This window comes from Vipera ursinii (genome assembly GCF_947247035.1).
Source record: "Vipera ursinii genome assembly, chromosome: 12".
In the NCBI taxonomy this organism is placed as follows: domain Eukaryota; kingdom Metazoa; phylum Chordata; class Lepidosauria; order Squamata; family Viperidae; genus Vipera; species Vipera ursinii.
The window spans coordinates 60,481-73,921 of NC_139525.1; the positions used below are offsets into that span (position 1 = coordinate 60,481).

Genomic DNA, 13,441 nt, shown 5'->3' on the forward strand with positions numbered 1-13,441 from the left:
GACTTTTTCTTTATGTATCTGCTTGGGTTCTTCCATTACTGTTTAGATATCTCCTCTGGGTGGGGAGAGAATCCCTTCTTAGGAATGGAGTGCAGGGAAGCCCCTCTGCTGCTTGTATCTTGTCGGTGCATTAATTTGAGTTTGGAATCAGTTTGGTTTGAAAGTCCTACTCTGCTCTTGGATGGCTTACATATATATCTTCAGTGTTATTACTAATTGTATTTTGTACATTTTATGGTTTTATGGTTTCACAAATATTTTAATAACTTTATAATTTGAACAGAGAACTTTGGTTAATATGTGTGATGGAATGGGAATTTGATTCAGAAAAGGGTCAGGACTATGTCAAGCCATTATCACAAATACATTTAAGTCCTGAAAAAAACTCAAAACAATTCCACTTGTTGTATTAGGTATAAGCTGAAGTTTAAACAGGCTTTAAAGACTGTTACAAGAAGACCCTAACTGCAATATATTTCAAGACACCTAGCAGCCCATTTCTTTATCTTGCCTACCTAAAAGGGCTGACAAGAGATGGACTAGAAGCAAGGAACATAGAAATGTATGTAGAGTGCTGAGACATGGTTAGAAACCCAGGCAGACATACGTAGTTTTCAGACTGGCCTATTTCCTTTTGGCAGAGAGACTCCCTGCACGCAGCCGAGAAGCCAAATGCATGACTTGGATCGGGGAAAAAGTTGTGGCTCCCTGTTCTGAGAACGCTCATGGATTTGTTTTGTCTGAAATTAGTCAGACAGAAACAGAAAGGTTAGTTCTTATAAGTAAACTACATCAGCCTCTGGCTTTGATACTGGATGCTTAGCAAAGGAAGCTCTGCCGGGAACTGATAGTCTTCTGATGGTGATGGGAACCACATATACTGTCCTCATATTTCACACCTGGAAATAAGGATCCCTCTATAGAGAACAGGATGTTTTCTTCAGGATAATCACAGCTGTCTTCATTCTCCCCTTGCATATTATCACACAAGACTGGAGATTTGCTTGGCCAGCAGAAGTGGCTGAATTTGCAACTGCCCCCCCTCCACTGACTTAAAAGCTGAGAGAGCATCTGTTATTTTAGTTAAAGATCTACTTGAGAAACATCATGTTCCTACAGTCGCTGATCAGTGGTTCCAAATGCACCTTAACAGCAGCAGACTGGAATATCAGTAGGCTGCAGAGGCCTTCTAGCGTCTATGCAGTAAGGACAAGAAGTGTCCACTCTAAACACTGGAAACTCTGGGCAGATAAATGAGGTTTGTAGCAGACAACTCTAGGGGTACTCCTACTGTCCACAGGGCTAACAGTTGCTGTCACTCTTGCCCCCAAATGTTCTATATGGCTCCAAGTGAGGTGATGGCAGTTTAGGAAGAACAATGAGGTTGCCGAGGGAAGAAATCAAATCAACAGCATGAATAAAGATGGTGGCAAGGATTGCTTGGTTTAGCTTGGATGAAGCCCATGATAGGACACAGAATGTTAAAACAGAGGAGGATCTGGATGCAAGTAGGCAAGGAGGACCCTGAGCACTGCAATACAGCACTGAAGCATGTGGCGGGGGTGGGGGGGTGTGATGAACAGAAGGCAGGAGTGGAAGGGGGGGATTGGAAGAGATGGGGGAAGCCAAGAGGGTGAAGCTGGATCAAGAGGGGACAGCTAGTGGAAACAGGTAGGAGGGAAGCAAATTGCCAGGTTTTATTTCCAGTTGATTTTTTGAAATATAACAGTAGGGGTCACTCAGGAAGCAGAACGACTTAATTAGGAGCTCAGTTGTTATGATGCCTGGTGTAGGGATTGAGTAGCAGGCCAGAGGTTTGTGTTAGAAGGATAAAAGGACTGTTCTGTTCTAGGATGGAGTGGACTTTGTCTGACTCTTCCATGCTTCTCTCAGGCAAGTTTTTACTTCTATATTTCAGGGGCGGAAATGTTGAGTTCTTAACCTATTTCACTTTGCTTTTTAAATATATTCTGCTGCACCACTCCACTAACCCCATAGGTTGCACGTTTGGCCAATTGAAAGCCTTTGTTCAGCACCTCCTTATTATGGTTGCCCAGGGTTGCTAAGTGCTTGCAGAAGAGAGAAGACCCTCCTGTCTTAGGTCATTCAGTGATTTATTGCCAACTTTCAGAAAAGTTTGGGCACTGGCTGAAGGAAATCCTCTGTGATTTTTCTACTGAGTCTGCAATTCCTGAAGATTAGGCTCAGTAAAATACACTACACAATAAATTTAAAGGGCCAACATAAACACTTCATTTCTTATACCATTACCATTAATATGCTATACAACAATCAGTTGTTTCACGTTCGTCAGATGAACCCTTTTAGAGATTGATATATTAACTGCATTTATATAGCTGCCCATCTCTCAGATATGATTCTGGTGGTGTGCAATAAATCAATGAGGTTAAAAAATAGAAAACAGTACAGGATAACACAACAATTTAAAATGTGTTAATGAATATTTGCAGAAAGTATAGCTCATTTTTCTTGGCGCAATACTAATGCCTTCATAAAAGGAGACCTGCCCTTTAGCTGGGATGTTTCTGTGCCCTATAAATCAAGACCAGTCCTGCTTCATCCCCTCTACCCCTCCAAGGAGGAAGGTGTGAGCCCTTTGTGTGGTTCAAACAGGCCCCAGCACAGGATTGGAACTAAAACCAGTCTCTCCCAGCCCACAGCCATCTATCCCACCAGAATAGGCGAAGAGGTCTGACAAAGCTCCTCCATATGGTTGCACACCTAGGAAGAGAGGCCGGCCAGATTAACCTTGAGATCATGCACTGGATCACTAAGGCCAAAAGGACCACTCCATTCTGAAGCAACCTCGAACCCCAATAGGACAACCCCATAAAGGAAATCTTCTCTCTTACCCTATTCCAGTCTACAGTCATCATTGTTCATTAGTATTTTATAGCTCCTTCATAGCATTATTCAGCCATCACAGGAGGGTTATAAAGCCTGTCCACACTACTCTCTACCACATCTATGGAAGTCTAACTCTACACATGAGCAGGAGGGGTCCCTGACTTACACCAAAGAACTTCATATTGGGGAATAGGTTTTGGATTCATAGATGGGGCAATTACTGTGCACTGAAACTGAGGCATGTCTTCAGCTTTCACTAGTCTGCTTGTGCACCACTGGGATCTCCAAATAGTCTGATTTAAATTTTGAATTGGCTATGCCTCTTTTTGCTTAAGAAAAGAAGGACAAGCCACGGATATCCTGTGGAGGGGGGACCTGCCATGAAATTCAGGCAGTAGCCTTCTTCCCATAACAGTTTATCAAATGCCTGCCCACCATTTTCTCTGCGGCCTCCAAGAATGAAGGGAGCCTTGGGAGTTTAAGCACTTGGGGGTCAGCCCACTTTCTTGACTCCATCTCTTAGAACCATAGCAGGCATCCTACTGAATGGCTGGAAGCCAAGCCCCTTTCTGGAATAAGAACCCTCTGGGCTCCTTTGAGTCCCTGGCTCCCTTGTGCTGAATTGTAGGGCCAGTCCCTGCAGCCTGGATCCCTTGCTGCCATTTCAACATTTGGAGGACTGACTCTATGACTGGGCCTGAAATCTAGGTGAGCTGAAAACATGATTTCCTGAAGTGGCTTCAAGCACTGCAGACTTGACCATCCAAATGGGATGGAGAGCGATCCTGAAACCAAGATAGAAATCAGAGTCAGGTCTCACTTCTACTATGAACTCACAATCTCAGATAAGCCTCTCTCTCATCCTCAGGGTCCAACTTCTGTAATACGACTTTCTGTATAAAATTGTAATACACACGTGCATATTCATCACACAATGCTCTATTTTGGTCTTTGGTTTTTATGAAATTTTAAATTTGTTACCATAGAAGTTATTTGAGATTGGGGGGGGGGCAATAAATCAAATAAAACAGGCAAGCAAGCACCATTTTGTTCCAGCACCATTGCATTTCTTTCCATCCTTGCTTGCTTTATCCATTCATCTTCTAGTGCAAACATTGTTTTATATTCTTTAAACTTTTCAAGGCTCTTTCCTCCCATTCACCTTTCTTCATGTATTTGTTTGGCCATTGCATTCCCATTCATTGTCCCCATATGATAAACTGCCTCAGTGCTTCTTTTAATGGGTCACTCATTTTCGTCTTCAAGACACAGTTCATTCATAACGGATTCTCTGTTGACTTTCTCTCTTCTTATTCTACCCTGCTTCTTCCAAATACCTTCAACAGTCTGCAGTTCTACTAGCATTTGCACATCTTAAAATTCCTCCCTGTTTTTTCAGCTGTAATAAAGAACATGTCAAGGTACAACAATTCACAATTCTCAACTGATATATACCGTGTAATGATTCACTTATTTTTTTCTTTGTCAAACACAACTACCTGGGTCTTTTATGCAAGAATTTCCAATTAATACTTCTTGTTGCATCACTCAATATGGAACATCACCTACAAATTATTTGGGTTCTCAGCCAGCCACATTTTCTGCATACAAAGATATCCATAAGTCCACATTTCCAACCAACTTCTAATGACCACAAGCACTTTTTATACATTGATCCACAAACATGCTAAGCAATCTAGAGGACAACAAATGTCCTTGATGCCCTTAACTTACTCCAGTACTGAATCATTCCCAAGGCTTTCTATGAGGGTTGAAGGAGAGGTAATGCCTCCATCTCCATAACTTTGATTTAAATAAGGATAGTATAATAAATGAAACAGGAAATAAATCTTGAAATTAACTCTTTGTTACTTGTATTTACAGTACTTGTCCACACAATTGCCACCATTCACTGTGCAGGGGATGGACAAGCTTCTGAAAGGCATCACTAAAGAACTCCACATTTATCTCTTCCACCAGGTCCTGAAAGCCCTTTCCACCTCTTCCTCTGAGTCAAATAGAGGGCCATGAAGGTATTCCTTCATTTCTTGGGAAAGGTGAAATAAATACATGGGGCTATGTCTGGCCTGTATGTCAAATGGGTAAGAGGGATCCAACTTCACAGTTGCCTCTTGGGTGGCTCATAAAGTGTGAGGCCACATAGCAATAAAATTTACTTCTGATGCTTCCAAACTCTGCCTAATCATTGCTGCAACATTTTGAGTGTTGCACTACACCCTTCTGAGTTGATAACAGGTCCAGGTTCAAGGAAATCCAAGCAAATAACCACATCTGCATGCCAAAAAACTGTAACCCTATGCCTAACAAAGCTGGGGTTTGGATGATTTTTCCATGTGAAGCTTTTTAGATGCTTCATTTCTGGGTAATAATGATGAGCCTATGTTTTGTTGGCTGTCACAATGCTATGAAGAAATTTCTTACATTCATTCTTACTGTGTGACAATAACTGCTGGCAAATTTAGTCTTGAAGCTCTCGTTGCTACTATAGGATTCAAGGAATCCATTGGGAACAAACCTTCTGATATTGAAGAAGATCCATAATATGACCTACACGTTCCTGTGAAATGCTATGTTTGACAGTAATTTCCCTTTGATAATCTATTGGTTGTTCCTAATTGATTCATCTGACTCTCATGTGGAACTCAGAGGTTGCTGCCGTAGGTCATCTACAGCACTTCATTTTTGATCATACAAATTGGCTCCTCCCAATTCACTATCTTTAATCCTTAATATATATATATTTAGCCAAGCAATACACAGGACCCACATCCAAACACATCATCACTATAAACAAGCAGCATTCAGCAGTGAATCTCAACTGAAGAGACTCCCTCAACAGTCAAAAATGTCAGGTACATTGATGAGTACTCACTCTAGGCTTTCATTTCACAAATAACAGCAACACAATTTTTCCTCACAGTAATTTCCCACCAACTGAAGTGAAAGAACAAATGCTAACACACACACACACACACACACACACACACACAGAGCAGAGTTTCTTAGAAGCCGGCACTAGAATCTGGTGGTGAATTATAATGGTGGAGGTATTACTTTGTAGCCATTGTATTTATTCTCACCATGTTATATTTCCATCATGGATTGTTTATAGCACATTCAGTAACCTAACTTTAACTTCATTTTCATGCAAAATATTTTATAATTCTATTTTTGCTTTTGATTTCAATTTTTAATTAGTTTATCAAAGTATAAAATACAGAAATACAAAAAAAGAAAATAAAGGGAAAATAGAGGAGTAGAAGGGGAAGAGGAAAAAGTGTAGGGTAAAATGGAAAAGAAAGAGAAAGGCATCGACTTCCTACTTTTTTGGCGCAATAGAATAAGATAATAGCATACAATTTCAACTTTTTGCTTTTACTTCATAATATATATTAGCCATTGATTAGCAATCTATCTAATCAACAAAACCCAAAATCAAACCTATCTAATCAACAAAACCCTAAATCAAAATTTCATTTTTTCTATTTTGCACTTAAAGTAGTTTCCAAGTATGGCTTTCTTTAATCAGAGCAGTCAATTTAGCCATCTCTGCTAATTCCATCAACTTCTGCAGCCATTTGTCCATTGTGGAAATCAAAGTATCCTTTCATTTTTGTTCATAAAGTATTGTTGCTGCTGTCAGCATATATAACATCAAAGTTCCACTTTTTTCAAGTTCTTTATCCATGAAGCCCAAAATAATTCCGCCCTATTTTTATCATATACTTTCTCATCTCTTTAAACAAGCTGGCCTGGCCTGATGGGACGGGGTGGGATTTTTATAAATGATTTTAAATTTGTATTAATTTTATGGGCATTGTTTAATCATGTTTTAATAATTTTAATTTTTGTATCTAGTTTTTATGTATTGCCCTGTTCACCGCCCTGAGTCCCCTGGGAGAAGGGCGGTATATAAATTAAATTAATAAATAATAAATAAATAAATAATAATCCAACATGCAGTAACACCTGTTTCCTTGCATGCATATCTTTTTCAATGACCTGATGAAGGGCAAAACAAGGTCTCCGTATCCCCCTGCCTGGCATGATGCTGCACGGCACCTCCCACCGTTGTTCACGGTTATTCTTGTTATTCTTTTCCATCTTCCAAGGCCCAAACTAACTTCACCGACTCTTTGATGCTTTCCCCTGTATGCAGGGAAACAATCACAGCCTTCCTCTCTTCACGGCATAGAGGTCATCCTCACGCAAGCTAAACGGTTCATAAGCTACTCCTTATGGAAACCACATTCTTCTTTTACTACCATCTTATCATTTTTCAATATTTGACAAGGATCTGAGACTTTCTTTTCATTTATAGCACTAGAAATACTAGCATTTATGTCATCCATTCCAAACCCATAAAAATCTCTAAAAGAGTTCTTCCAGCATTCCCTCATTTCAGTTTCATCCCTGAAATTTTATCCCTTTTATTCTTAATTCCATTCAGTCTTCTGGAGACTACCTCTCTTCCCCACAGCCTGAAGAGGCTTTTTTAAAAAAAATTCTATCAAACTTGTATTAATTTTTTTTATCAAATTTGTATTGCTCTTTCTTGGCCACCTTTAATCTTAATACTTATTTATTTTTCATCACATGGCTGGCGACTAACCATTTCCTCTCTACAATATATTTCTCCTGTGCTCCTTGTTTTCAGCCATTGTTTCCTTCTATGCATTTCCTCTCATCCACGGCCCCTTTCGTGTTATGGTTCCATCCAGTGTTTTTTCATCCTCCCTAATAGCAAAGCTCCACCCATCCAAATCTGAGCACTTTGTAGCTTTGTAGCTTCTTCTTTGGGTTCCAAGCAATATCTTCTTTTCTTATACTCTCTGTATTGTAAGTTAAGGGTTACTGTCATATCTCCCAACTTTGTCAGTCTTTCAAGGTAGTCCTGACTAGTCTGAAATCACGAGTGCTGATACTGCTTTTATAATAAGGTTACTATAAGACAATCTCAAAAGACTGAATGTGGTTCGCCCCCTTCCCTTTATTTTCAAGAGAACTAGGGAGCATCAAGTCTGAAAGTTTTTCTCAAATTATATTTCTGTCTTGGACTTAACTTTTTTTTATCTGACCGTTGTCTTGGTTGCAGTTCTTCTTCCTGTTCCTCAAGAGTCTTACACATAATTATATCTTGGGCCTGTAGTTGCTTAGTCAAGAATTCTTTAAAAACACACCAATATGATGCAGATACCTTCTCGGCCATCAGATTCCTTCCATTTTTCTTCTTACTGGAATTGTTTACAACTGTGTTCATTTCCCACAGTTCCTAGACATATTTCTCCTTCGAGATTTCAAGTCATAGGATCTAACCTACCTTTCTTCAGAGTTCAAAAAATATGTTCTTCTGAAGTCCAGCATGCAGATCTGATTCTTCTTAGTTCCTTCTCCCCTGGATATCATGAATTCAAGGTTAACACAATCATTTTCCTTCACCATGACTTCTTCAACCAACTCATCCCTTTAGTAAGAATTTGGTCTGGGATAATAGACCCTTTGTTCTTTCTTCTACCTTCTGGCAAATGAATTTATCAGCAAGAAAGCAAGAATTTACTGGGCCTCTGATTTTTGGTAGAATTAGATTCCCAGCAGATGGGAAATGAAATCCCTATTATCACCATCTCACACTTCTCTGAAAAATTGCGTATATTTATCAATGCCACTCCACAGAATCAGATCACCTTCTTTTACATCTTTCCTCCTATTTTTTAAATTTCATTTGTTAATTCATGCTCTTTACAGTAATTCCTCTAATACATTCTATGTCATCAGCTTACATACGATATTATGTCATATGATATGATACCTTCTACTATCCTTTATGGCTTGATCAATGTTGCTTTTTAGAAGATAAGAGAATATATGGGTGACGTTACCAGTCTTAACCACATAAGGTTTTCTCTGATTATGTTAAGGAAAGTGACCATCTGTTTTGGTAAATTTTATGCTAAGATACCACAAGCACATCCAGAGTTTAGTTTTACTTCAAGCATATTATTCTCTGTAAACTAGTATCTCTGATCTACAGAGTTCTTTGCAAGAAACACTCCGTTGCCCTACCAGTTACTCCGTTGCCCTACCAGTTACTCAGTACATAGTCACTCAAGCTATGTTTTAACTATGAAATATGTATAAAACACTTCCAATAGTCTTAGCCTTGTTATTAGTAATAGTACTAATATTGCAGGATCTTAGCAAAATGAATATAAAGGTGACCCAAAACATTTCCAAAGAAAAAAAAACAGCAACCATGAACCATGACAATGTCCAATACAAGATGAAGAACTGTACACTGCAACAAACTAACAAAAGCTCCAGTCCTAACATCTGTCAGCCAAAAATGTGTGATTAACACGATTAGCCCCTGAAGTGTTTCCCTGACTGGAGATTATTTGTGATGCCCCTGGACGACTCCTCTTTGGGATGACCAATCTGCACACTTCTAAGCAAACAACTGATTGGCTTGGCACGCCTTTTTCATGCCACATTGGAAGAACCCTCAGCCTGGGAAGGCACAGATAGGGGAGGCCTTGCCAGAGTAACTGACCTACCACTGTGACATTACAGGATGCTGGGGCAAGGAGCAACATCTTGATCTTTGCAGTCAGGAAGTGTCGGGAAGCCTGTAGCAGCAACCACTGCAGAAAGGGCACCGCCAGACAAGGCCAATTTTTATTCCCCCTGCCTCCATCATTCTCAATACTGAAAGCAGATTCTGGAGGAGACTGGCTCTAATCAGGCATGGTTTGCCTGGCCCAGCCAAGAAACAGGGGATGATGGAGGAAAGGGAAGGAAATTGCAAAGGTCACCATAACAACTACAGAGCGACAAAAGGAGCCCAAGTAGCCTTGGGGGGCCTCTGTCTGCTTTGAAGGAAGCCCCCAGACAAAGCAAAAGAAACGGAAGGATCTACATACCTCCAAAGTCAGGCCGGAGACGGACATCATAGCCTTTCAGCAATTTGTCCACAATATTTTTAACTACGGATATATTCCCAGTAGCTGGGCTGGAAGACAGAAAGGGTAACATGATCTGGTCACTATCAGTGCCCCACACCCACATCCACACCCAGCATCCCACAAGATCCTGGACTGTAGTGACCAAGAAGACCTAAAGGAGAAACAGCTGTTCTGGCTGGAGAAACACGGGGGGGGGGGGGGGAGATCGGCCAGTGCAAATGCAGCAGGTTGGGTAATTCCCACACCAGCATCTCCTGTCAGGTTGCACCCACTGCCTGCCACCTCTCTTGAGCCCAGACGGTTCTGCCAAAAAGCTGCTGTGCCATTTCCATCCCTTTCCCCAGCCTTCTGGGAATACCAGGGGGGATGTGCACAAATTTTCATGGTGTCCTAATTCCTCTTGACAGGGCCCTAACAGCCTCACAGCTTCTGCCCCATAACACCTCCTGTGTTTGACCTTTCGTTAGATGTGCAACTTCTAAAATCAGCTCACAAGGCCACAGCCTTTACACAAAAGACACTGAAGCTGCTCTGCCCCCTTTATTCTCCTGGGGCTTCCTGAATATGGCTGTCATTCCTGCTGTCCCTGCTCCACCCACTGCCAGACAGGCAGGAGACTCCTGAGCCCCTGAAAATACTCTAAAGAGCAACTGCCTTTCTGCAGCCAGTAAGAGGCAAGACTCCATCTTGGCCTCAGTGGTCTTGGTATGATGAGCCTGCCTCCTTCCTAAACTTCTAGTTTTCTCTTACAGACTGAGGCCAGCGATACTCTTTTCTGTCCCTCCAAAGGGGACGGAAAAGAGTATTGGGGTGGGGTGGGGAGAAGGAAGCAGGTTGAGACACAAAGGAAGCAAAACCCTGTAGCCCTGAGGCCAAGAACCCATAACCCAGTAGCTCCTCCGTACTCCTGCAACCATTGCACTATAACCATCCCCAAGGGCCTTGTTCTCCTGCAGGCTGGTTCATGTAGTCACCCTTCTCACTGCTCTTTCCCAAGGCAAAGGCACCATTTCCTTTGTCATAGATTGAAGGTGAACAGAAGCTGCAGTAGGACTCTCAGCCAGCCAAGATGGGCCAGAAGCAGGAGTACCTTCAGAGCTCCTCCTCCTGCCCATCATCCCGCATGTGATTCAGACACAATCAGCAGATAGAAGCAGCATGTGGCCTCTATGAATGTTTGTGTATCTTTAGCCAAGCCAAGGAAACCTTTCTTTTCCACCATGGCTGCTGCTAGTGCTAATGTTAGTGGGTTAAGATGCCTCAATGACCGCTTAATGAGTCAGACTAGAAGAAGACTTTGGGTGGTTGGTTTGCCCCTGGCAAATCAGTGCTTCTTGGCCAGGAGGTGACAACCAGGCGTGCTGATAAAGCTGGGCAGTGTCCTGATGCATCCTTTCCAAAGATTCATGGGGTGGTCACTTTCAGAATGCTCTGCACAATTTCTGGTCTTCTCATAATACTGAAAAGGATGATCCAAATGATCAGGAGATTGGTGTTTTGCAATATGTAAAGGATCTAAACTTATATCTAATGTGGGTCAATCAAATCAGGGAAAGCATTTTCTCTCCCCCAAAAGAATAGACCTCGTGGAAATCATCTCACGACACTGGAATGTGGTAAATTTGAAACTGACTAGAGGGATGTTTATCTTCAAGCATGAAATCCGTGGGATTTGTTACTGGAAGGCATAGTCACGGCAGTGCTGGCCAGCTCTTATGGTGAGCAAAAAAGAAGATTGGAGAAATCATGGAGGGGAAATACTCAAGTTCTGGTGGCACCACACTTCCTTACTAGGCACAAACACTTCCCAATTCTGAAGACCATGACAGTAATAAAGGTGTGGTGTGACTTGATCTGATAACTCTACAGATCAAGTCCCCTTTGGTCTTCCAATGGGAACCAAAGGCCCAATCCTGCAAAGCTCTCCTAAGTTATGCTATATGGAATCAGCTTCCAGCTCCTTCTGACATCATCTGTCAGGGTCCTTCTTTTTCCCCTTCCACGCAACCTTATGGTGGACTTGAGCAATTTGAAGAGACACAGAAAGATCTGATGATGGGCTAAAGGTTGCTCTTTACAAGGAGTTTTTCCCCTTAACCCTAACCTGAGTATCATAGGAATGGCTCAGAAGATGATGCACCGGAGTAGGCCTGCTGTGATGATGCAAGCTTCTTAATTACAGAGATCTTATTCAGATAGGCTTATTAGACTATCAGTTCTTCCCCAACTGCTTATGGTCTGGCACACAGACAGCTCCACTTTCCAGTTCAAATTTTCAGTATTTGACTGCTTAGATGAATGCTGTATATTATGTCCAAAGAGAGCCTGATATGAGAGAAGGGCAAAGGGGCTTGAACTTAAGACTTGCCCCATTGTCTTATCTCTGGTCAGAAGAGGGCTTGGGGGGAGGGGATGGACTCCCCCTGAACTAGCAAAAGTCCTTCAGCAGCTTCCAAAGCAGCTCCTGCTCCTGGCCAGTTCTGCAAAAGAGTCTTCATAACCTTTCCAGAATGGGGGGAGAGGCATTTCTTTTGGCAGTGATCTCTATCTAAACCCAATACACTGTAACATACACACACACACACACCCCCAAATCCCTATTTATAGTCGGATTCCAATTCCCCACCAGATGCCAGCAGGACCAACGACCGGACAGGTCTGTCTCTTTAAGGGATTTGAACCCTGGATAGAAATGCGGCCTCCCGGTCGGGATTCCTCTGGCTTTCCGGGTTAGGTAGGCAAAGGCAAACGACACGCTGGCAATTAGAGTCCGGCGTTGGATCGCGTGCAGACGAGAGCCAACCTGGCAGGGCAGCGGTGTGCTGGCGCCGCTTCTTCATCACCGCCGATCCCCATCCCCATCTCGCCGCGGCGCCAGCAGCTCCCTCGGGGTCCGAAGGCGCAACAACAGCGGCGATTTACTCCGGCGGCAAACGGTCAGCAGCAATTGCTTCCCATTGGGCCCTCCCCACCGGAGGCCTCCTTCGAAGTCAGCCTTTTTTGCCCGCTCCGTCGGCCTGCAGCTCTCCCGCGCGAGACTGAGCGGGTCCCGTTCCCGGCGACTCGAGGGTGGCGCAAGAAAACAATGCGGGAGGGGGTCTCTGCAGCCCAGCCTCGCCTCCCCGATCCGACGTCGCTTCTTACCTTTGGGCGCAGCAGGCGAGACAAAGAGCTGCCAAAGCAGAGACGAATCCACTCAGCCTGCGTGCCTGAAATCTCCACATTTCCACCTCCAGGACCAGGGAAGGGAGGGAAGGGGGAGGGCGGAAGGGGTGGAAGGGAGCCGCGCTCGTCGCCCTCCTCTGCGCGCAGGAAGGGCCGATGCCCGCGACCGATATCCTGGATGCCCGACGTCGGGGTGCTGCGGCGGCTGCTTTTTAATCACATGAAGCATTTAAACCTTAGGGAGGAAGGAAGGGAGAAAGCGGGAGGGGAGGGGCGCACGGGAGGGTCCCTCAGCGCCGGCCCGATACTCCACTTCTTCTGGCCCCCAGCAGCGGCAATTGCGGCAAGAGCAGCATCCTCGGTTGCGCGAGCGAGCGAGCTCTCCTCAGGCGACGGAGCAGGTCCCTCGGGAGCGAGCAGAGACA

The 13,441-nt window shown here is 43.3% G+C and overlaps 1 protein-coding gene across 2 annotated transcripts in view; it reads right to left on the minus strand.

Moving 5' to 3' along the window:
• LOC310645860 (gamma-aminobutyric acid receptor subunit beta-4) overlaps window positions 1-13,075 on the minus strand; it is a gene marked incomplete at both ends in the record, with an annotated part of 36,768 nt that extends 23,693 nt beyond the window's left edge. For both annotated transcript variants that reach the window (XM_083371883.1, XM_083371882.1), the window contains 2 exons: window positions 9,810-9,898; window positions 12,996-13,075. In XM_083371883.1, coding sequence (XP_083228009.1) covers window positions 9,810-9,898; window positions 12,996-13,075 — 169 coding nt within the window. The remainder of the gene's footprint in view (window positions 1-9,809; window positions 9,899-12,995) is intronic.
• Window positions 13,076-13,441: the final 366 nt, after the last annotated feature.